Source organism: Pipra filicauda, unplaced genomic scaffold (genome assembly GCF_003945595.2).
Source record: "Pipra filicauda isolate LSUMZ 115617 unplaced genomic scaffold, ASM394559v2 scaffold12_size5214236_pilon, whole genome shotgun sequence".
Taxonomy (NCBI): Eukaryota; Metazoa; Chordata; class Aves; order Passeriformes; family Pipridae; genus Pipra; species Pipra filicauda.
Window position 1 is genome coordinate 3,552,585 of NW_024103763.1, and position 25,732 is coordinate 3,578,316.

The following is a 25,732-nucleotide window of genomic DNA, read 5'->3' on the forward strand; positions in this document are numbered from 1 at the left end:
CACTGGATTCTGTACTGACAGTCCCTAAATGTTTTGGCCATTTTCTGTCCATGACTGACAACCTCTGTGCTTAGCTTGGTCTTTGTAACTTTGGTTTTCATTCTGCTCCTTTGTGCACCTTCAAACCGTTGCACTGCAGCCTTGCCATTGCATTTCTTTATTTGCTCATATCTTCCTGACCTTGTTTTGTTTAGTTTTTCCTTTAATTTCTAGAAGCTGCTACGTAAATTTATTAACTTGTCTTTCTCACTCAGCTTGCTTGTACAGAATGCCTTGAGCTCTGTCCTTGCTGTGTAATTTTACCAAAATGTCCCCTGGAGGTGTTGCCCTGTATTTTCTGGTGGTTTTTTTCTCTTCTGTGGTGGGTGTGCTGTGGGTTGATCCAGGCTGGTGATGGTGAGCGCGACAGAAGAAGACTTTGTCTTGGTTAGCAAAGGACATAACTGCCTTATTTATGGTTTACCAGTTAATTATGTGAGGTGATGGAAAGTTGTTCCTTGGTCTGCCCCTGCAAAAGAAGTTACACTTTGTTTCAGGCTGACCATGCTCTGTTTTGGAGGTAACTGGTTTTCATTTTGCGGTAGTTCAGCAGCATGTAGTGGTTGTTAGATGGAGGCTCAGAAATACCGTTCTGGGATGTTTCTGTGACAAACAGCACAATCTATGTGCTAATTTAATAGCAGCTCTAAATTGAATACTTAGGTGTAACTGAGTTTTAAGTAGCACCTCTTCAAAACAGCAATATATTGTGTTCCTGCAGTTGGGTTTACCTCGTTTCAAACAGCACTTTCAGAACTTTCAGTTGTCTTATATTTTTAACAGGCTGGTGGGCATGCTGTAAAACAGCCTATCTGGTACAACACAAGCTAATGAAAAGCTGGAATCCTTTTTATGTCCTGACAGACGCTCCGGTTGTGCTAAACTTGATGACTATCACTGCAGGGTTGGAATCTTTATTACTGCACCAAGTGCAATCTGGTACTTGGAACAAAAAGATAAAAACCATTCACTGTTTTAAAGTAATCTGTAAAAACAGTTACTTTGACTCTGCATCACCTTTCATGATTTATTACTTGCAGTGGAAAAGCTTTGAATTTTTGAGGGAGTCTATGAAAGTATCAAGTATTTCAAATTCATTTGATGGCTTAAAAGGATTTCTGTTCTTAATCCTGATGATCACTTATGGTATGAATGCTATTGTGTAGCAAAACCTGCTCATTTTATGGTAGTATTCAGTTTTATTTATAACTGCTTTCAAGTCTCAATCTTGAGAATTTTTGTAGTAAGTGTCCAGAATGTTCACACACAACACACACGCACACACACAATGAATTCTTTGGTCCCTGGTATTTTAACAAAACATATTTAATTAGTTTTAACCATGAGACTTGCACTGTATAAAGTTTTCATCGTGCAGTCCATCAGCACAGTGTGCAAGTTCCTTGAATTTTCACTAAAATGTCACAGTTTCAGGAAAATACTCAATTGTACGATGCCCCTCTTATTAGATGTAATACATATGTGTATTTTATTTTTTTCGCATGTGAATAAAAGATTCAAGAAATCCCAAGTAGATAGTCTGCTTTTTAACTATTACATCTTTCCAGCATTACGTAAAAGAAATATCTTCTAAAAATGTTACCTTTGAGAAAATTAATATTGGAAAAAGTATACACACATTTAAATTTAAAAAAAACTCAAACTTTTGATGATGTCAGTTTTAAACCTCATGGGTGTTCCTTGGAAGGAAATGAACATATATATATATAAGAATATAATTCAGAAATTTGAATGTATTTTTACCCATTATTACTTAAAAAGTTAGTGGAAAAAATAATAAATTTGCTTGCTTTGTTGCTTCAAGGCTAAATGCTTCAAATGAGTTTGACTTGTACACAGTCAAAGTTCAAAAACCTAGGTGCTGGAGTAGAAAATCACAGTACACACACACACACAAAGTTTGGTTTTGCTGTTTTACACTAGTTCAACTAATCTGTCCCTTCTGGTTTCCAAACCCCACAAGAATCTAGCTGATGCTTTTATCTACAGTTAGCATTTCCCTAATAAGTTCTCTGTGCTCTGTTACAAGTTGTGCTGGGCAGGGGTGTCAGTGAGCACTTGGGCCTTTGTGTAAATTTTTTACATCAGTGTTTTTTTCCCTCTTCAGCTGTAGTTGTGGAAGATAGTGTGTTTTACCCAGAGGTGTTTAAGTTGATGATTGTTTAACTGTGCAAGTGAGGCAGGGTGAGTAGGTTACATATAATAGTCTTTCTTCCCTTTTTCAGTGATGTTTCTTGGGGAAAAAAGGAATAATGCACATTTTATATCTTTCTTTGTATTAAAAACCCACAGAAAATGCAGATCATTATAGAATGAACTGTCTAAAACAATGAAATGAAAGGTAGAATGTGGTACCCTTGCTCCTTGTATGTAACCGTTGTTTACGTGTTACTCTTTACACATAGTTTGTTAAACATTTGCAACTTAAAACCAGTAAGATAATTATACATCAATACAAAAAAAATCATCCTTTCCGAAAATAGAAAATCCAAGTGCCAACAACAGCCTCCCCCCTAACTTGTTGTATTACTGCTCCACAGGAAACTGTTGTGCTGAAAGGAAGAATTAACTGGTCTTTCAACTTCAGCCTTTTTATTGTGAGAGGGAAGATCACAGAAGTGTTACCATGGGGAGAACAGCAGTTAAAGGTAAGGCCTGGTAGCTTTAATACAAGAGAATGAAAATACAGAACGCGCTAAATTCTCTTTTTGAAGCCAGAGGGATATTAGTTGACAATTACTATACTGTTAGATTAAAAAGACAGTTTGTGATATGTACTGAATACAAGTAAGTTCAAACTTCACATTGTTGTACAGTAAGTATGCTAAATTTGGCTGTCCTGCAAATTCAACCAAAGCTATTCTGTCCTGTGGCAGCTTTGAAACAATTGTTCTCCTCTGAAATTGAAGAATGTGTCTAGATGTGCTATTAATGAACATGGAGGGCTTTATTCTGTAACTGCATGTAATTTAGCAGGACAATAACTGAGTAGTACAAGGAATCAACTTTTATCAAGATGATTGGCATTAGCAGCTGTTTCTGGGAGATAAAAGGAACATTTTAAAAGAAATTCATCCACAAATACAGAGTGTACCACAGAGATGTGATTTCTGCTGTGTCATGTCTGAAGATGTTAGTTGTGAATTATGTGCTAAAATAAAGAGTAAGACTTAAGAAGAAATGAGTGTTTGGGCTGGTAAAACAAAGAGAATGTGAAGAGAGAAAGACCCACTGTCTGAAACGAGATTGCTGCTGCTTTCAAAGCTTTCAGATTGGTAGTCCTCCCCCATAAAAGGCTGCTAACATTTTTGTACTTTCCTTGAGCTTTCCACCTTTCAGCCCAAGGTGCTTTATGTGCTTGTGTGTTCCCTTGGTAAATAGTTGTCTTTTGCTATAATATATGTTCTGTAATGGCAGGAGTCATCCGTTTAATTGTTGCACCAGAAGTTTATGGAGGAGGTCTATCCCCTTCTCTTGTAGGTTTTCTGCATGACTGTTGTCTAAATATACTGAGAGACTCCCTGTTCCAGGCAGATAAGATAAGAATCCCACTAGGGAGGCACAAAAAGAAGGGAAAGGAGAAATTTTGTATTCACTCTGTCTTGATATCCTTAACTGTGTGCACTGAGGCTTGGTGAAGGGCAGCTAAAAGGTGCTCACAACCCTGTGTGGTAGGGAGTGCGAAGAAGGCCCCTTCCTGAGCAATAGTAAGGTTTACTAAAGCTCATCTGAAGGTGAGTAACTGCATGGCACAGGAAGAGCAAAAGTTTCAGTCATCCAAAGGTATTCTCATCCATAGGGAAGAGGCAAGGGGTTTCTTTGAGAAAGTGTTATCCTGTCATGTTTTGAGCACCCAGCAGAGTTGAAGACTTTAAGGGGGTTGAGAGATAGCTGCAGAAATCTTGAAAGCATGACTGTGAACTTTTTCCTCACATTGCAACAAGCAAATAGCAAGTCTTAGAAGATAGCACATGCATGCCTCCTCATGTAGCACACCATTCTGTAATAAAAACTATTACTGTCAAGAGACATGATGCTTGCCATCACTCAGACAAAGCAATCATCTTGTTTTTTGACAGGTTAATTCTTCTAGAAAGAAGCATTGCAGAGTTTCAAAGCATCTCAGACTAGAAGCTGGAGTTTAACACGGGAGTTTATAGGAGAAAATATACATTGGTCGCCAGGATTATCTTTACCAGAGCTTTACCACTGCCTTCTCTGATTCTTTTTTTTTTTTTTTTTGGTATTCACAAATCAGTCAAGATAGCTTTGTCTTTTTCTTCTTTGTCTTTAATTTCTTGCATGATAGATGTGGTTGCTCTTGACTGTCTTCTGTTGAGTAATCTTATCAGCAGAATTCTGTGGTTACAGATAGGGTGGGAGTTATGTAAACACATGGAATTTTGCATCGGTAAACAGAAAGCACTATGTTAAATAATCCTAACTCTAATCTTGGTTTGTATCTAAAGGTTTAGCTTGTGAAGTGCACTGTAGAAAAAAAATTAGTTGGTGAACAACAGAATGTGTTGCTTTTATAATTTCAGTATATGTTGTACTCTGATCTTACTACCTAGAAGAAAGCAATCTTTCATGAGGTATTTAGCCTGTATGTGTTATAGTTTAAATATATTTAGTTACATAGCAAATATATAAACTCTGTGTACTTATATGTATTACTTTATTTTTAAAACTTTCTTTGAAATTGATATCCCATTCTTTGTTGTTTTTTTAAAGAGAGCCCAGTATCATTTGGTTAAGTCCACAGCAGCAGCATTTCATTCTAACTCTTGTTTGGGTAAATGATCTGAAACATACTGTGCTTTATATTGGAAAGTAAACTGAAACTTGTCCCTTCAGAAATGGACTTTGTGAACAGAAGAGAATAGATAATGAATTAAACTGACCTATTTTTTTTGTCACAATGAGCTTCAGGACTCTAGAACTAATAAGTCTCCCCTGTCTCCAGTTTATGTGTAAAGTTCCTATTTTCAAGTCCGTTTTTCAGGTTTCAAGGAATTAGTCATTGAATGTGGCTAGGAGATGAATTTGGAAGGAGATGAAAACAAAATAACTCTTTGTACTTGTAGAAGTATTTTCCTCTTTCATAATCTCATTTTTGAGGTTCGATCTCAAAGTTTGACCAAGCTGAGGATCATGTGTGGAGGGAGTCATCTTCAGCCTAGTGATTTGATATAATAGTCTTCTGTCTCAATTTTTTTTCCATGATCTTTGGAAACTAAATTCACTAGAATATAGAATATCAAAATTTCAAATGCAGACTGGCATGCATTAAAGAAAAAAAAAAGAAAAAGCATGTGTTTATATTTATAAAATTGAATTTCAGTAAAATTTTATTGTTGCTTTTGAAAATAAACCATGGCTTTTTATCCACCCTAACTGCTGACATTGGAAAAGGCACACCTGACCAAGGCATAATAGCAATTGTGAAGTATAGACTGGGCAAAAGTTTTCTGTGGTGGTAGTAGATACAGGGTGTCTCATGTAGAATCAGGTAGGTAATTCTTCCTGCTAGCAGCTTTTCATCTGCTCAGACGAAACACTCCAGCTTTGTAATGGTGTTCCCAATTTCCCATTGAAGGTTGGAATGCATAAAAGCAAGGGGAGTTTTTGAAAGCAATCTTGGCTTTATTCAGACATATTTTTGGATGCTTCTGCATGTGCTGGGTGAGATTTACTTGAGCATTTTAAGGAGCAAATTTCTGGCCATCAAAAACAAGTGATAGTGACAGTGCTTTGTGTTTACTGTGAATGGAAATACTCCACCTCAAATGAACTAGATGGTTAAATTGCTGTTGAGAAATCCAGTTCTCATTAATATAATCATCTCCTCTTGTTCTTGCAGTTTTCCAGTGGCTGATAAGAAAACTGTGTTGCAAAGAGTGTTTTGTTTCAGCTGTCATATTTGCTGTGGTATTTTTGAGATAGGCACTAAACTTAAGTGGTACAGAGAATAAATAATTCGTGTGGTGATTGTCAGCAAGAGCACATGTGGTGTCCAGGCTGCAGTTTTTCACATTCTTCCACCTGTTCTTGATGTCTCTCATCATAAAAGGCTGTCATCTTGTTTGAAATCTGGCACTCTGTGCTTTCAAGCTTTGGGTGTTCACAGGAAGCAGTTATTAGTTCTCTTATTTCAGTGGAGTCCCACATGAGAGACTTACTGATTTTCTCTTTGGAAATAGGTGTATTGGGAAGTTATTTATTCTGTAAGCTTGATAGCCTGATGTTTGCAATAGTCCCATGAGTGTTTTTGGGCAAACCTGACTAACTGAGCTTATAGAACATGGCAAAAGGCTCTGCTGTTGCTTGCTGCTGCTCAGTAGAATTAGTTCTAACACTCTCCCTTCTCAGACTCCCACAGGTAGTTGTAGGGTGTCCGTTTGCGTGGCTTAAAGCCCTACTTCTGAGGAATTATTTGGGTTAAAGCTTGTGGGCACCATCCTGAATAATTTCAGCAGTTCCATCTGAAGTTGACCTCCATAAGGATTTTTTTCCATGAACCTATCCAGTAAAAAATGTTCCAAAGCAAACTTCTTTTTCAAAAAAAAAGCATTGCCCGCTTGGTGTCATATTTGAATTGTGCTTGAGTCCATGAGTGTCAAAAGCAGGTCACCAAACCAACCCATATTAAAGACTAAAAGGAATGAGTGGACTGTCTCCTTCAGTCTTCTGAGCTGCCCAGTTCCACTGTGTCTCTCATACGTGCTGAAATCCTTCAGAAATGAAATATGACAGACTCCTTTCTGAATGCGTGTAGAGATAAATGATAGGGAAGGTAGATTCTTCTGGATGATTCTTTTAAATAACCAGCATGTTCACTGAGATAGCTGCTTTGAATATTCAGGAATTTAATATTGAGAATATTGAGCTTTCAAGAATCTAAATATAGAATGGAATCTTTAACTCAGAAATATGCTTTTGGGGTGGGTTTATTTTTTTTCCCTTTGTTTCTCAGTTCAAAGTGATCTATACAAGATTTATAAAGATATCCAATGATCTTAAGGATCTCAAATTGTGTGTGGTTTGAGTAAAACTATTAAAAATTAGGACAGGGTTACTGTCTGTAGAGCTAATACTACATGTTCTGCAACTACATTTATTCTGATAATGTGATATAAAGTAGTCAGAAGCTCTGCTTTTTTATGGTGTACTTCTCAGTATATTTTGAAAGGAAAATAGTGCAGTGAATAAATTTAGAGTACCCTTTGATTATGCACTGAAATGAATAAAAGAACGTCAGTATTTGGAACAAGATATTCTGTATTGTTTGAAAGCATTCTGTGTTATGCTGGACATTGTTATGATGTGAATATTACATTTATTATGTAACGGAATCTTGTCTTTTAGATTCAAAGAATATTAAAAAAGAGAAAGATGGAAAGAATCAGCAGGCAAACAACCCGTCTTTAAAAAGTGGTAGGTATTGCAGCTGACAGGTTATTAGTTAAGGTACCCTAAAAGAAAAAGTGTGTGTTGGGATCATACTATTTCCTGAGGCCTTTTTTTTTTTTGGCACTCTCTTGTGTTATTATTGGTGGGTAGTTAAAAACATACCATTGCTTTTGTCTAACTTTGTTAGGAAAGTATGTTTTGGTATAGAAGATGATAGTTGAAACTGCTTGACTTGAACTTGATTATTTTACTAGCCAAGACAAGTACTCTTTGTATGTATGATAAAAGATGCTGTGTAAACATTAATATTGTTAGACCATTACTCATTTACTGTTCTTCTCATCATGTATTTCTCAGTTTCATGCCTTTTCTGCTGAAGTTATTTTCTCTTTCCTTAATATGTTTGCTGGTGCCAAAGAAGGAATTTTTGGTTTGATAGGCTGAGTTTTTAGGATCGCTAACTGGATTAAATTGCCTGGGATTCTAATTTTACTTTAAAGAAATTATTTGAAAACAGAATTTGTGTTTTCATACTAAATTGAGGAAACTACACACTTGCCAGAAATAATCCAGATTCTTACTGAACTTAACCTTTGCTGTCCTCAACAGGTGCTATAAGGCAGCATATACATGAGACTGCTGTCAGTTTAGCTTTTGTGGGCTGCAGTGAGAGGACAGCAGCACCCTTTTACATATCCTTTGTATGTTCATGATGGTTGCTCAAATTTGGGACATTAGGAAGTGTCATGAGTACTATTGACCTAAGTACAAAATCTCTTCAGGAGTTCTCGGAAAAATGTCACAGAGTTATTTAAACTCTCGCTCTGCTCACATTTCTGTGCCCTCTGACTCCTGAGAGATGATCTGGTTCAGGGCTTTTCTTAGGTACTGGTGGAGAAGTTCCTTAGGAGTAGCATAGTCACTGAACAAACATGCTGAGATACCAACACAGTAGCTGGGTAGTTGAGGTGGTGACATCATGTAAAAGATACGATGCCTTGTTACCATAGTAGAACCTTCTGCTGTTCCATTTACCAGACCTAATTTTTCTGTTTATTGGGGTTCTAGCAGTCGCAGAATAGGCAAGGTTGGAAGGGACCGCTAGAAGTCATCTTAGTCCTGCAAGCAGAGTCCCCGAGAGTGCATTACTCAGGATTGTGTCTAGATGACTCTTGAATATCTCCTGAGAAGGAGACTCCACAACTTCTCTGGGCAACCTGTCATCTTTGTTATTTGTCCCTGTTACTTTGAGACAGAAAAGGAATCATATTTGTGTCTTTTTGCGTCTTCTGCAGTGTAAAAGGAGCTCCAGTCAAACTGGACTCAGCGTATCTGTGTTTTAAAATAATGTCGTCTGACATGACAGACGGAGCCCCATTGGGTACCCCCCCACCAGCAATACGCTTTTCATATGTGGATAAGATAACCATATTTCATGAGTCACTGGAAAATGTCCCTGCCACCTCCTGCAGCAGAGAGCAAAGTGTTGAAAAAGCTTTGTGGAGAAGCAGTGCTAAGCAGGCAAGCCTTATTCAGTCATCTGTGTTCTTCCACTTGGGCTACATGTTAATCGAGTGTCTGGGCACTGAACTTACGCATGAAACCTGGGCCTTGCAAAATCTCTGATTTTCTACAGATGAGAAGATAATTTTTATCCAGTGTTGTTACTTTTTGGTGGCAAGGAAGCAGAACAAGCCTCTTGATGCTGGATGAAGAAAAATGCCTTTCAATGCTTTGGGCTAACATCCAGGAAGTCTCCAGAGTTCCCAGGGGGATGTGTGATAGGAAAAGTTGAAGAGGAGGGGAAACACAGAGATACAGGTGAAAAAATAGACCAAAGTGAGTAGAGAAAGATGTGAGGACAAGAAAAATTCTAACTGAATGATCACAACATATAGAAGAAGGTACAAGGTATAAAGTGGTATATGACATACCTTACACTTAAACTACTGTATTTGCAAGAGTATGTAAATGAAAATTAGAAGGAAATCTCATCTTTGAAGAAGAGAGATTGTGGGATGAAGACTAGAAAAGATACTTCTCTATGTCCAAAGTCTCAGATGCGTGCCAAGGGAACATTGGGGTGATAGGAGAAGACGTGAGGTGCTCCATCTGTCCAGTGTTTAGCTGTAGTGATACTGTATTAAACTAACCTAAATAAACCAGGACCTTAAATTCTGCCAATCTACAAGTGACGCTTAACTCATAGTTTAAATCTTCAATTTAAATTTTGAAAAACTTTTGACTTACACTAAAGTGAAGCATTATGTACAGTGGAAGACAGGGAGCACTTCAGCAAAATGGCATTCACATATTGTGGCAGCAGGTGTCACACCTCTGAGGGTGCTGAGGTAGTTGACTGATGTCACTGTGAGGCTTCTTGCTCATTTTGGAGAGGTCATAGTGATTGAGGAAGTTTCATGATGACTGGAAAAGGTAAAACAGTATGCCCACTATCAAGAAGGACAATAATGGAGCACCTGGGGAATTGCAGGCTGGCATGCCTGATACAAGTCTTTAGGAAGACTGTGGAGAAAACCCTCCGGGAAGTCATTTCCAAGCAAATAAAGGACAAAGATGGAGTTATGAACAGCTGAGATGGATTTGCCAGGTGTGAACCATACATGACTGATTACCTTCTGTTGTGATTCTGTAAACAAGGGGAGAGCAGTGGATGTCATTCATCTCTACTTCAGCAAAGCTTTCTGTACTGTTTGTGTAGTGTCCTTTCAGCCAAACTGGTGAGATGTGCTTTGGATAGGTGGATGAAAAATTGACTGGGCTGCCAGGCAGTGCAAGGTCCATCTGGCAGCTGGTAGCTCGTGGCATTTCTTAGAGGCCAAGAGCTGATGCTGTTTTACACTTTGCTGTCGGATGGGACGATGGGACAGAACACACTGTCAAGCCAATTTGTGGGCGGCATCTCATGGGGAGGGGTAGACTGTACTCTGGAAGGCAGAACTGCTCTTCATATGTACTTGCCCGTGCTAAGGGAACCGAATGACAGGAGCCCCGTGGGATTCAAAGGTGAATGGAGAGTCCCTCCCTGTCTCGGGCAGACCGGAGCCCTGCAGCAGCCTAGGAGGGAAGCTGGCTGCCTGGAAAGGAATTTAGCATGAAAGGCCCTAGAACCCTGGCAGGCGGAGAGCTGAGTGTGGACCAGCAGTGTGCTCTTGTGGTGAAAGATGACAACTGCATAGGGATCCTGTCGGCAGGACTGCAGGCAGAGAGGAGGGATTTGCTGCTTTGGGTATTTCAGAGACTACATCTGGAGAACTATGTTCACTTTTGAGCTGCGCAGTACAAGGAAGGCACTGCTATACTGGAGCAGACTGGCTGACTGTCCACCAAAAACAGTGAAGGTGCTGGAATGCAAGGTGTAAGCAAAAAAAATTATATGGAAACCAGAAAATGTTTTTTTCTGCCAAAAGAAGAGAAAGCTTGTGGGAGATGGTCTTGCTGTCTTCACGTACCTGACAGGCAGCTGTAGAGAGGGCACAGCCAGGCTTTTCTGAGGTGCAGTGGAAGGAGAAGTGACGAATAACTGGCTGGAGCATAAGAAATTCCTCCTTGATGGAAGGAAAAAAATCTTCACATTGAAGCTGATGGAACCCTGGAGGAGCAGGAGGCTGAACTAGAGACCTCCTGGGGTCCCTTTTAGCTTGATTTACTTTAGGATTGGCAGGTTTGACAAGAAGTGATAGGGTATTGGTACAGCATTGCAGAGAGCAATGGGTCATTTCAAGTAATGAAGGCAAGTATGGTATAAACAATTTCCTTAATTTTTAAATTAATCAGACTTTTTGCCCATGCCGCTTGTTTTGAATCACTGTTTTAGAATGATTAGTGTTTAGAGTTTATAGTCAACTGTGTTGACTATAAACTAATTTTTTTTTTTTTAAAAAAAATTTCTGGTGTGGTTTTTTTTTTTTTTTTTTTTTTTTGATGTGGGTTTTTTTTGTTTTTTGTTTTTTTTTTTCTCCCCCCCCCCCATTTCCAGTATATGCTGATTTGTTCTTCAGTGTAAAATTTCCTTCTCTCTCATTTACACTTTGCTGATAGGTTATAAAGTTGTGCTTGTTGCATAACAAGTTTTTCTTGAGCTGTTTAATTCAGCCTGCAGAGGTTGAATTGACTGTGAGGTGCATGTTAAATCATTTAGTGCGAGCTGATTTTTTTAAGAATTTCTAGTTGTCAGAAGCTGCATGTTTTCAGGGGCTTCAGAATTAGAAATATATATATAATACAGCTGCTTCTTTACCTCTGCACACTGAGAATACAGAGAAGCTTTTGTGTAGATATTTTTTTCAATGTGATTGTCTTTTTAAAGATGCATCTTACATGTTGCAAACATTCATACATCTCCTATTTCTATGACTGCAGTAATTAAATGATAATTAGCACCATCTCTGAGAGCTTGGCTCTAATTTAATGCAGTGTATCTTCACAGGTGGAGAGGTTCTAATTTTAACTCCAGGGCATTTCTGCTTGATGCAAGAGCTTTTGATAGCCAGGATTTAAAGCAAAGAGCCAGGCAATCTTTTTTTACTCTTGGCTTTATCTGCAGCTGGCTACTTGTGTTACCTTACATGTCTTTCTAGTAAATGTTCCCTGGAAGAAATAAGACTGTATCCCTCTGTATTTTTGGGTCATTCCACCAAATTTACAGTCCTGTTATAACAACTGAGATTATTTGAGATATGCTGGTATATAATTTTTTTTGGAGGAGGTGATTGGGGGTTTCTCCTGGTAAAAGGTGCTGTCTCTGATCTATATTTATACAGTCCTTAGCACAGAGAGGTTCTGATTGATGATTACAGCTTTTACATCATGTTAGCTCTGAGACAACTGGGACACAGCTAACATATTCTTTTTGCTAGATTTAATTTTATTGATTTAGGTAGTTTGTTAAGGCAAACTGATTAAAAACCAAAATTTTTAAATTTTTTTTGTAAATCAGAAGGCAACCTGAAGTGGCAACTTTATTATTAGGCTCCAAGAAGAACTTCTATAAGATGAAACCTTGCTAGTAGTTTATCATCTTTAGGTTTTGTACCCTCCTTGGCTTATTAATGAGAAGAGCAACAAATCTGGAGGCTACTTCTTGGAGAAAGCTCTGAAGAGCCATTTCTGCCTTCCTGAAATACAAATATCTAACATATACTGAGGTTAACACACCCTGCCTTTTCTGAGTAGTACAATATCAGTGTTACTGTATAGATATATGAATAAAATTTTCATTCCAAAATAGGCAGACTTCCAAGATGTTGTATGGAAATGTCTTTGTTACCAGCCTACATATACTACAGACCAACAAATTAACAGCTTTTGAGATTTCACTGACTTGCTGCTGACTTATCACGTAGCTAACAGTCATATGGCTTCTGCAGTGCCAAGGACAAAGCATTTGTACACCTTTGAGTGTTATGCTGAAAAAAGAGGATCTTGTCAGGCCAAGGGGACAGTCTAAATGCTGTGCTAATGGAGACACTCTGCACTTGAGCCACCATGCATCTTTCAGAGAAGCAGTGTGTGAGTGCTGAAAAATGCTGCCGTTTTCTGATTGTTTCTTTGCTGCTTCTCTCTTCTTGAAAATTGCAGGGATGTGTTTTAAGTGTCTGTGCCCAGTGGTGTTTTTGGAAGGGTTACTGGCAAGCCCTGTGTGGGCTCTTGGTCGTCACCAAGGATTTTGCTATGGGCTGTGTGAATGGCTGTTGCTGAGCCACTGGGTGGCATCACAGCATCATTTTGAGGTTTAGGAGTAATTTGTTATTCAGGAACATCAGAAAGATGTCGGCTGCCCAAACAAGAAAAATAAGCAAAATAACTCAGATAATTTAGTAACAAAAATATTAACTGTGCTATTGAAGCATTTATCTTCCACTTTATATTAATTTAATTAATGCTTGCTTGTATCTTTGATGTTAGTACTTCATGTTTTTCCATTCATGCAAAACTGATAACACTGATTAAATCAAATGCAGAGTACACTTGCCCATGCTCATAAACAATGCCACTCTTAACACTGGAAAAACCCCCATGATTCTGTTTCTTAATGTTTACCTATAATTGCTGTAATACTTAATATTCTACAAAGAGAAACCTTTATCAGACTTCAGATGAAAAGAGGCAAAGATGCCGTTGGAAGGCTTTTTGCTTTCGAGTGGACTGGAGATAGTGTTCATAATATACATTTCAACAGAATCTGTGTGTGTGTTTTTCAATGTCTATCATCCCAGTACTCATATGAAGTTATAACAATCCTGCTGTTAGGGGAACTAAGATACAGAAAGGCTAACATGATTTATACACGGATGCTCGGGAGATCCTTATGCAGAGAATTGAATCTAAGTATCCTAACTTGTATATTTTTGTATGTGGACCACAAAAAATAATTTGGGAAGGTTTATATTAATTTTGCCTATTGTATGATCACCCCTGTGAATTAATGGTACTCTTGAAGCTCTTTTGAAGGTTGTATGTATTTCAAAGGTAGAGTTTCCATTTGAGAGTAATCCTATTCTTCAAAAAAAGAGGTATTCTACAAGGTTGTTTTGTCCCTTTCTTTCCCCAAATCCCCTTTTAATTTAAGTTCCATTTTAAAACTGTGTATATGGTCTTTTTTTATCTTGTGTCTTCCAGAACAGTTTAATTGGGATGACTATCTGAAAGAGACTGAATCAGTAGCTGCCCCTCTACATTGTTTCAGACAGGTATGCCAGATACTGTTTTGCAAGTGTGTGTGTATGTATACATGTTACAGGGTGATCCTGGAGCAACTTTTATGGTTAGACTTCCTATTTGACTCCTTTTGATCTCTAGTTATCAGTAGCTTACAGTTTGGGCAGATGAGGGCTACGGAAGTTTTTCATTCTTGGTTTCCGCCTCAAGCCAAACTTTAAGGATTTCATTAAAATTGTATCTTTGGACTCTGTTTTTCTTTAAAAAAAAGACTAGTTAATGAAAACAGATGGTCTTATCAGAGTTAAAAAATATTTTCTACCTTTTTCAGTAATCTTAGAGGTACCATGGTTTTAGTGAGAATTAAAAATTTTGCTGATTGTCAGAGGAGCCTTTCCTCTGCCTCATTTCTGAAAGATTCCTTTCAATTCTGTCTAGCTACAAGATGTGTGTTTAGCAGAGTTTAGTCACCACTTCTTTCCTGGATCTCTCAAATATGTTTAATTTTGTCTCTTTCTGAGCAGAACGCTTTTTACTAAGGAGTAACACATATTGAAGTTAAAAAAGAATCAAGGGAATATATGGGAATACAAAGGAAATACTGGATTTATAACAAAGGGTGTTTAATGTACTATTTTATATCTTACACTGTAGCCTACAAGTCTGATTCCCCCCCTGCCTGATGGTTTGGTTTGTATTTGCAGGTGCAGTTTAAGTGTACCGTCTTGTGTAAGCTGATGACCTCCAGTTATTCAGCCCTCTGGAGGCTGAGTCGATCTCTGCAGGCATCTTTCTCTCTGTATAGGGAGTCAAGGCTGGTGTTTTCCCAAGCTGAGGAGTATCTTGTCTGTGTAATAGGATGTGGTTTGGTCTGTATGCCCTCGTTGTGTTAGGAAGATAGTCGCTGAAGGAATTGGATAGTTCAGGTTGATAGAAGTGTAATAGGTGTGACAAGCAGTGCATGTCTAGTTTAGTGGCTTGGGCATGTTCTGAAAGTGTCTTCTAGGGTGTGTTGGTAGTCCAGTTGTACTGTACATGATACTGGCCTGCAGTGGGAGACCAAATAAAAAGCAACATGAGTGGATTAGTCTGAGGAGGGGAGGAACCGTCACTCAGTGAGTCTAAAGTAGTTGCAGGAGTGGAGAATAAGGAGAGAGAAACACAGGTGGTAGCATTTCCTCGTGCTAAATCATGAATCTCAGCTTGCTCCTTGCAGATGAGGATAAAGGGCAAAGAGCCCCTTGCATGCTTCTTTCAATGAGACATGGCTAAGAGGAGTGGTGTCGATAACTCTATGTGAGTGGAGCTTCAGAAATTAATGTCACAGTATGTGTTTTACACAGTGGATACCAGCTCAAGGCAGAGACCTCAAACTCTGCTTGGATAGAGGCAGAGGGTGGTAGCATATCCCTGGATCATCCTGAGGTTGATGCCATACTCACAGACCATAAACCACAGTGTATGCTCCTAAGAAATGTAGCTACTGCAGGAAGCTGCTCAGAAGCCTTTCTGTGTGCCTTTCTTGCATCTCCCTCTTCCCTAATAATGCTCAAGAAGTCCAAACTGAACAACCAAATAACACCTTATATAGAGATGCTTAGGTGACATGCACTGACCGAGGTGAATCTAAGTGGCCTGGATTGCTTAAGGAGTGTGTGGGTTGGAAAGATGAGCTTTAATTTATGTGCATAGCAAAATTCAAAACAATTTACATATGCAGATTTTCAGTTTTTCTAAGAGTTGACCTTTAAGTAGAAAGTGATATGCAATGTTGATTAGTGCATAGCTCGATCCTCTCTCTACATAATGTTTGCAGATTTTAAACCTAAAGTGCTTGTGCTTTGTGTAGGACTAATTTGATTTTTATTGGGTTACACATGAATTTTACGTGTCGTTATCTATATAACGCAAATAAATACACTGCTGTGGCCAGCCAGAAAATAAAGAGCAGAGAGAAACTTAATTTGACATTTATATCCAGAATTTGTGACTTGTGGGAATTCTAAAAGTTTAAATTTTATAGTAATTAAAAATGACCTGGGCAACAATAAATTAAAGCCTCTAGCATAAATTAAGACACAGGCACAGACAGCTGATGGAAATTGATTAAAGTATTTATCTTAATTTAGAAGGTATTTTATCTGTTGCTTTAAGTTGTTTTTAATTACTACTTAAAATTTCAGTGCATTTCACATCCCATTCTCTTGCCTTGAAACTTTTTGAAGCAGTTGAAAATTTTAAATGTAAAAGCTCAGTCCCTTGTGATTTGAGCAGAACTTTAAACAAGGCTGTTACTGAGTGGGGTTTTGTTATTTTTCTGTAAGGGCAAACTAGCATGGAAGAGTTACCTTTTTAGTAGAATGCCTTGAGTTATTGGTATTTAAACAAGCTCACCTTTTCCGCAAATAAATAAACTCCCCAATTTCTCAATTTCTGTTGCTTTTCCTGGTAGTAGAAAATAACAGCTTGACAAGCAATATCCTGAAATTGAATTGCCCTTTAAATTTAATATGCTCAGGCTCCCCTTTCAGACAGCCTGCTGTCTGAGTGCAGCAGATGCTGCACTCAGCATTCACTGAATGTTGCTTGCCGCTGGTTTTTGAACTTGGGCTCCTCCAGGGCTCCTGCTGTTGATCTAGGGTGTGTTGTAAATGGTGCACCTGCACAACACAGCAAGTAGAGGAAGGTGTATTTCAAACATTCAAATGTGATGGAGAAAAAATATCACTAATACTTGTTGCAGGAGCAGGTTTGTTCAGTCTTTTCCTGTGTCCCCAGACAGATAAGCGCACCTGTATCTGCTTACTATGGGATCCTTACCTGACCTGCTCAGGTGGGCAGGAGAAGGGGACATAGGAATCCTGTGAGTGTGAATGCCCATGGTTTTGGGTATTCTACCTTCCTCCTGTATTAGAAGTCAGATTATGTTAGTCTGTATGGGATAGCTACTGGGTTTAAATGTCGTGGAAAAGGCTGCTTACATTGGTGTCTGCATTCAAAAACAACTTTGTACTGAAGGATTGCAGAAAAGAGCTTTCAGCATGATAGGAGAATAGTCATCATCTCCTAAGAGAAACTTCAGTGCTCAACTTACTTATCTCATTGAAAGGGTGCTGAGAAAAGGTCGGGTTACTCTCTGTAAAATACACTGTAGATTTTGTTGTTATTTGCAAAATGCAAATAGAATTTAAATTATAGTGTTGGGAAAAATTCCATTCATAAATTTAGGAGACATCTAAAGAGAATAGTGAGAAGCATTCAATCCCTGTTAGTGTTAATACAGAGTTTTGAACATTGTTAGGTGATGTCATTGCTTACAATTCCACAGAAGGCAAATAATCAGACTATGATCCAGTCAATCTCTGCCAGTAATGTTGATACATGAGTAAAAACTATTCTTTTTTGTTCATCTTTAGCATGTGACAAAAAGTTCTGCATAAAGACCAAGTTGCATTTGTCACATTTTTTCCCTGTGCTAATTAAATTGGCATTTCATTGTATGTTATTGATTATATTCAGTTCTCTAGGAATAAGCACAAGGTGCAGCTTTTGTCTTAGTATAGAAGTTTTATATGACTTTAGAACTGTTTTTTCTTTCTGTAAAATGTTAGCACTAACTCCTTTTTCTCTCTTCTTTCTTTGTATTGTAAGCTTTTTTTGATGCAGAAACTCTTACCTTGAGCTTTTGTAGTGCCTAGGACAGTAGGGTCCAAATTTTCTTTATATTTCCAAAATAATATTACAGTGAGGATAACTATTTCTTTTTAATTGAAAGATAATAAACCTTGTTGGTGGGGGGTTTTTCTGTGTGTGTGTTGGTTTGTGTTTTGGTTTTTGGGTTTTTTTGAGTTGAATGTCATGTTTCCCAATGTCCTTGTTTTCCATTCACTTAAAGTATTAGTCATGGCTCCCCGTCTTTACGTTCATATCTTCATCAGTTATTACCCTTCTTAGTGGGCTTATCAGTCATGTTTATGCAGTTGGTAGGTTATCCAGCTGCCTTTTGTGACTTGCTGCTAAACACTTGAAGTTCAAAAGTTTCTTCGTATTTATCACTTATATGATACATTTGGATGGATGAAAGCTGTATATTGAACTGACTGGTAAATTTAACAATGCTAACATCAATGAGAAAAAGTCTTTTACCTTTTACTGTAGTCTAGAATTCCACCTACGAACGATTTCAAAGTTGGTATGAAACTGGAAGCCCGTGATCCTCGCAATGTTACCTCAGTTTGTATAGCTACAGTCATTGGAATCACTGGTGCCAGGCTAAGGTTGCGGCTGGATGGAAGTGACAACAAAAATGACTTTTGGAGGCTTGTGGATTCCTCAGACATACAGCCCATCGGGACCTGTGAAAAGAAAGGGGGCATGCTCCAGCCTCCGCTGGGTAAGAAACAAAGCTTCTGAACGAATGCGTGTGGAGGATTGTGGAGGATTGCTTTCATGACATTGAATTTACCTTTTTGCTTGACTATTCAATAGTATTAACATTTCACCAAACCATTATTTAATTGAAAAAGAGGTAAGCAAACTGCTTCAGGCTAGTTGAATTGTGACTTTTTCTTATTTTTTGATTCTTCTGATATAAGAATGAGAGTTTTTGTTGTTTTTTGGGGGGGGGGATTTTATTAGTTGGTTGTTGTTTTTTTTTAATAGTCCCTTAATATTAAATGGGAGTGTCCGACAACTTTCCTAATGATAAGATACAGAGCCATGTGCCCATTCTGTAAACATTCCCTCACATGTAACCTGCCTTAGAAGTGTACGGTGTTTTGTTGCACGATGCCATGTGTGCTCGTGTTGGGAGCCCTTGGAAAGAGCTGGGGGAACTTGCCCCTATATTCTTCTTCATCAGCGCATCCGATCAGCCGAGGAGAGGGCACTGGCTGCTACCGGCCCGGGAAGCCTCGGCAGGGCTGCTGGAGGCACGTCCCTGCAGGGCAGTTGGAATATTTCCTCAGGCACTGAGTGAATTGGTTGTGTTCTGGGAAAGGCAGCACAGGGTTGGTTTAGTGTGGAATTGCAACGTTCTGCTCTGAGGTAGGAAAAGTAGCACTCCAGAGCTCTAGCAAACTGCGGTCTTGTATTGCATGTCATTCTCATCGCCTCAAATGGACACACGTCCTGGGGTGTCAGATCAGTTTGTCATAGCTAGTTTGTGAGCGCAACAAAATGCTTGTGAGGAAGGTGTAGCTTTCTTATGCTTAGAAATAGCATGCAGAATTTCTTTTGCCTTCTGTGAGCAATATGGGTAACAACACAATGTGTTTCCCCAAACGGAGAAATAGGGCTTGGGCTTAGTCTTATTGAGGGAGTTTATTAAATAGGGAACTGTACAAAGGAATTCCTCACTAGCTGATGAAGAGTCGAAGTTAACTTTGAATAAACTACTAGGAGTAGTAAAGCGTGACATTGCCTTTCTTTGCTGTGATTAACCTGTATGTTTAGATCTGCATTCTTGTACTGTATTTGTTACAGCTTAAACTTCTACATGTGGAAGTCTTTAAAGATTTCACATTGGTCTGAAAATAGTTTTGCTTCTAAGAAGGAGGAAAATTAATGGCCGAAATTTACCTGAACACTCTCTCACCTGTTACCCCATTCTGTAATTTTTAGAAGATGCAAGAAATAATGATCTTAATATAAGACATTAACTGCGTGCAGAAATGAGTGGCTGATGGATTCCATCTTATAGTTATGAACCTGCTTCTGGTTTGGTGTCATCAGTAATTCTTACAGATTTCTCATCAGATGTTTAGTGAGGATAGGCATTATTTCTCTTAGTAGCCTCTCAGAAACTTGTCATCCCAGTTTTTAGCAACTTCCAGTTCTTCTGTTTGAAAAACAAAGTGAAAAGTCTCATTTCACTACAGCATGAAACTTGATTTGCTTGTAGAGAGACAGACAGAGGAGCAGTTGACATAACCATTAAGATACTTCACAGAGATTATAGGGGTAGATTTTTGTGCTGTTGTGTTCCTTCGGGAACACAAGAAAAGCAATGCAATCAGGGTGCCAGTCTAGAAAAATATTATTAGGATAGATACAGTTTAAGCCCAGAAGGGCTTTTTTTTCCCTTCTTTCCTGTGGATATATAGAGGTTTTGAATGAAAACACTGAAAATTCTTGACGTTGGGGGAAAAGATTTTTTTTTTTTTTTTAAGAGTTTCTCAGTTTAACCTCTCTAAAGTTCTTGATATAACCCTGTAGAATGAATGAAGTGATACCAGTATGGAAAAGGGAAGAGTGCACCAGTTCCTTCAGCTGCACATATGTACAGTGTTAAATATATGGCTTCAGGAACATGGCGCTTTTTAAAATGTTTCTGAACCAGTCTGATGAATAAAACAACTCCAGTTATGTATAATGGGGGCAGTCAATTCTTTAAGAAGTGAAAGTTTCCACAGTCATCAGTAGAAGGGTTGATGCCTTCTCCTCAGATACTGTTTCTTACTCCTATTTGATCAGGCTGTTTGTGCAGCACCTCACAAGCGGTTGTTTTCCTGCACCCAGGCATGTAAGCTTACCTGCCCACTGAACAATTGCTGGTTATTCAGAAAAGAATGTGAGTGCTATTATTTTGTTCCTCCTGCCCTAGATTTTTCTAGAGATAGGCTGAATTCCAGCAATCAAACATTCTGGCATACCTAGATAAATTTTTGAAAAAGCCTTTTTGGCACTTGTTCAGCATCCTGTTCCTGGGCAAAGCTGGGAGCTAATTGGGTGTATAATTACCTCCTGTTAGACATTTAAGCAACTGATTTTTTTTTTTTTCTGAGTAGTAGGGAACCTTCTGGATACTAATGTTCTGCTTCTATCATAATAACTAGATAAAACAGTTCCTCCTACCTGATTTTTACATGGGTTTAATTATGCATGTTACATAAAGTTTTTGAGAAAGTGATTATTGTAACAAAGGGCTCCTTTTCCAACCTCTGTTTTCTATAGGTGAGCGTTTTGTTGTTGAGATCTTAATGTTCTGAACAAATTATAATGCAGATAGCATTTTCTTTGGTTTTACCAGGACAACTTTAAGGCCTAATGAAATTAATTGAAACTTTTGTTTAGTTGTCATTCCTCTATCTTGCTTGTATCTGTTTTCTGGCAAGCTAGCTGGGAATATTGCGTTTCAGTAACCACACATGTTTAGGTTGTATAAAGACTCTGGTATGAAACCAGGCCTAAAAATCAGCTCAGCAGTCTTCGAATTACGACACCATTTATCACATATGAGCTTTATGTTAATTTGAGTGTTGCATAGGTGATTCCAACGTGAAAACTGTTTATTCAATGGAAGGTAGCTTAAAGCTATGAGCTAAAGAACCATTATAGCATATAATCCAATTTTAGATGAGTAAATGATTTAACTTATCAAGAATTGCAGATATGTTCTGCCTTTCGATTTAGTTTTTTAGGAGAATTGTTGAGGCTCAGCTGTGAGGGCAGATTCTTAGTTCCTGGCAGATTCTGGTACTATTTGCTTTATGGAAAAAATTCCAATTTGCTCTGTTATGTCTATTTTTCTGTAGAACTATGCCAGACATATAACTGCTAAAGATACAGGAAAAAATGTCCACTATGTCTGTTATCTTACTCATTACTTTAAAACATTTATTTGGAAAGCACAGAAAGCAAAAGGATTTTTTAGGGGGTTTTTGTTTGTCTTTTTAACTGAAAAGTAGTTGATTATGAGGAAGGATTATCTGGAATGAGAATGTTTTCAGCCAAACCTTTGTTCTGCTTAATAAGGTTGTTCATCTGAACATACTTGATTGTTGTTTGTGCTTTTTATTCACTTGTTAATGAAGAATAATAAAGTAGAAAGATCTTCTGATTTATGTTTTCCAATATGATGCACATACTTATTAAAATAATTGTATTTTTTCTTCACTCTTAGGCATTCTTTGGTTTTTATGGCTAATTATGTATTTATTTTAATGGGGGAGGGAGAAGAAACCAATTGTTCTTTTTTTTTTTTTGTCTGTGGTCTGGTAAAAGAATGACAAGATTCTCAAAAATAAAAAGGTGTCTCCTCAATAAATGAGCTGGAACAGAGGATGTTGTTTTAGAATGAGAGGAAAAAAGCAGACCTGAAGAGAAAGCGAAGATGCTTGGGCTGGGGAAGTTCCATTGGCCAGGAACTGTGTGGGACAACCTTATGAACTACTGTGCTAGAACTTGCATGGCCTTAAATCCTAGAAGTTTATCTATAATATCCCTTCGTATGATGAGCGATTCTGCAGGCAAGTGACTCAGAGTGAAAATGCACTGCACAGCTTTCTGTACCAAAAGTGACCATGTTCATTCCTTCTTGGCTACTTTTATTTTGGCCAAGTCTAAAATAGAGGGAATGGGGCATTAGTAAAACAGACATTATATCCTTCTCCTCCTATTGTGTTTTACAAACTGAAAGTGGGGCTGTTTATTTGTTTGTTACTCAGGGTTCCAGATGAATGCATCATCTTGGCCAACGTTTCTCTTAAGAACTCTCAATGGAGCTGAAATGGCACCTGCAGCATTCTTTAGGAAGGTAAGAAGAAAAGCATTTCTAGTAAACAACTTCCTATCAGTTGGTCCATGGTTACATTTTTTAGTGAGAATGCCAAGATATTACCCTGTTTTCTGCAGCACAGACAGGGAAGGCAAGACTATTATTTAAAATTACTTTGGACTGGATTGACAAGCTACAGAGCTAGACAGAAAGCATTCCACTACTAGTCCATTGAGATGGGCATTTCTTTTCCATCTTTTCTACTTTGAGCTGAGACTGAGATGTGTTATTTAGAAATATTGCTTTTGCTCATTTTTTGTCTCACAGATTTTAGATACAATGCATATCACGTTTCTTAGCAGCACTGTACTTGTGATTGTGCACAGGAGTTAAAAAAAAATAATGGGGGAATGAGAGCTGTTGAAATACAGTGGTACTTGGAAGGGTTTTGTTAAACATTTTCCTTGGGCACATATCATTTAAAATGTTGCGAGAAGTAGTTGAAAATAGCAGTTTTTTAAACATGACACTTGAGTAAGTTACCGTGAAACAGGAAAAACTATATAAAAACAACAGTAATATGAAAATGACTTGTTGGTTCAATTTTTTGTGGAGGTGATAAAACCCTGCTGTCACATTGAGTGTCTTCATTTTGGATTCTGAGAGTGATACTGACAACTATGGCAGCAAATCAAACAGTTGAGTTCGGACCTGCAATCACATCACTTGGTGTTAACTTGGTGTTAATATAATTATAATTTGTTTAGATAAGATTATATAAATTTTCTGAGGTGTGATGAGCCATGCTTCTCTGGGCTAACACATCTGAGATGGGTTTGAATAATAAGGTTCTTGAGGTGGCGATTGGTGTTCCATTGGATCACAGCTCCTGCTGTGGAGGTACACATATGCTGGTCGCACAGGCTTGATTTTTGTTTTTCTTTTGTCCACTTGGAATTGGTCTAAGGCCAACTAAGTTAGCAGATGCCTATAAATAATGTCCAATGCTAATGAATTTTTCATGGATTAATTGAGAGGTAAAGCTTTTACCAGACAATTATCAGTCCCCAGAAATATCCATGCTCTGCAAACATCCTATTCTTTATTAGCATGTAATAATTTCATTTTAGTGTCTTTGCTGTCTTGCTGCCCAGACATAACGTATTGGGTGCAAACAATTGCTTATGTAAATACTTTTAGCAGGGTCTTTCTGTCATGGAGAATTTTGCTAATTATTCCAGCTATCTCTGTGGGAATAGAATCTAGATTTTTGTAATACAGAAGAGCAAAGGCAAAATTGCAATGTGTATCAGTTTCTTTGAATGTCTGCTATAACTTTTTGAAAATAGTGAGTATAAGTAGTAAGGATGTTGAGGAAAAATAAAGGGTTGTTGTTTTCTTTTTTTTTTCTTATTTTAAGAGGCCATGGAAATACAGATATTCTGCCACTCTTATTTTTGTAGGAACCGCCAAAACCTGTGCCAAACTGCTTTAAAGTTGGAATGAAACTTGAAGCTATAGACAGAAAGAATCCATACTTGATTTGCCCAGCAACCATTGGAGATGTTAAAGGAGATGAAGTTTTTGTTACATTCGATGGCTGGAGAGGAGCATTTGACTATTGGTGCAGATGTGATTCTCGAGATATTTTCCCAGTTGGATGGTGTAGCTTGACAGGAGATGCATTACAACCACCAGGAAATGATGGTAAGATGACTAATAATATTGCTTAATTATTTTTCTCCTCAATTACAGCAGGATTTTAAAAACCAGCTGGCTGTATGCAGATAACACTGAAGATTTGATTTGTGAGTAGCTGACGAGCATGAAATGTTGAATTTTCTTTATGTAGTTTAAAGCTAATAGGAATTGCTGGGAAACAATTTTTACCTGTTCATAGTAAATCGGGAACATGTTTTATGTAATACTATCAGGAGGACTTCTGATGATCTCTAATTTTTGTGTGCTTGTGAATAATCTTGGATTTAGACTAGATTTGCTGTTTGTGTTATTGATAAACACTCTGGTTTGATGATACTAATATATTGGCTGCCACAGCACTTTATATTAAGCTAACTGCTAAGAAAGTAAAGTAGTCTCTGCTTCTGTAATGATTTAAGGTCTAAACTACATATTTATTGTTTCTTCCTTCATACTTAAAAAATTCTGTCTTGAAGCTGCCTATTCTGAATGCTTTGTCATCCTCTTGCCTTTAAGGATGTTTGTCGATTGGGTCATAATGCCCCTTTAATGAATGGCCACTGTGCTTTATAACATACAGCCGTCTGCCTTTGAAAGGAGGGAGATGGCATCAAGAGGGATATCCCTGAATATAATCCCTTTGCTACTCTGGGGACCACTTGTCAGGTTTCTGTAGTGTAAGGCTTTTCTGTCAAACTTGTTTGAGCTTTTTCTATCCTCATCCTATAAAATTTGTCAGGAAGAGAGATTTTTAAGAGGGGAAACATATTTTAATTAATTACTTTAATATCATTAACCAGAAAAATTTGTTTTCAGTGAGAATTTTCACAACTGGTGTTAGGTGAGTAAGAAACAAGTACACTGGTGTCACAGAACTCCCACTGGAAGTACCAAAGGAGTAGAAGTAGGAAGGCAAGAAATCAGTCGTTCTGCCCTTTCCATCCCCGTTGTTTTTCTCAGTCTTTTGCCAGCAGATCAAGAACTCTATGGACAATCTAGCTGAAATTAGTTGAGGGCACCTCTGCATCCTTGCCCTCACCTGCCTGTCTGTAGTTACTGCCAGTGTTCATAGTACCTGGAACCGAGTTTAGTCCGTTTTGGTGGATTTCAGCAAGGGAGCAACTCTGTGTGTAGCTGTACTGTCCAGGATGATCTGCTGGTGCAAACCTGCAGTGAGAGGGAAAGGCAAAGTCAGGTGAGGATGATGTACATTCGATCAGAAGTCATCTAATAGGTACCAAGCTGACCTCAGTCTTAATGTTGCAGTGCTCCCAGTCTCTGAAGTATCTTTCTCAGCTTCTTCAGAGGGTTGACCTTGTCTTGAGAGATCATGAATGAGTTGTCTTATTATGATAAGTTAATTATTTCTTTAATGTGTGG

General features: G+C 38.1%; 1 protein-coding gene across 9 annotated transcripts in view; it reads left to right on the forward strand.

Annotated features, from left to right (window-relative positions):
- SCML2 (Scm polycomb group protein like 2) overlaps positions 1-25,732 on the forward strand; it is a 70,500-nt gene that overhangs the window by 10,695 nt on the left and 34,073 nt on the right. For 7 of the 9 annotated variants that reach the window (XM_039378046.1, XM_039378065.1, XM_039378051.1 and 4 more), the window contains 6 exons: positions 2,601-2,708; positions 7,429-7,497; positions 14,116-14,186; positions 18,313-18,547; positions 22,602-22,690; positions 24,115-24,358. In XM_039378046.1, coding sequence (XP_039233980.1) covers positions 2,687-2,708; positions 7,429-7,497; positions 14,116-14,186; positions 18,313-18,547; positions 22,602-22,690; positions 24,115-24,358 — 730 coding nt within the window. In that variant the 5' untranslated portion in view covers positions 2,601-2,686. Of the gene's footprint in view, positions 1-2,225; positions 2,245-2,600; positions 2,709-7,428; positions 7,498-14,115; positions 14,187-18,312; positions 18,548-22,601; positions 22,691-24,114; positions 24,359-25,732 lie in introns of those variants that run through there. The other 2 variants (XM_039378055.1, XM_039378061.1) reach the window with 2 other exon arrangements.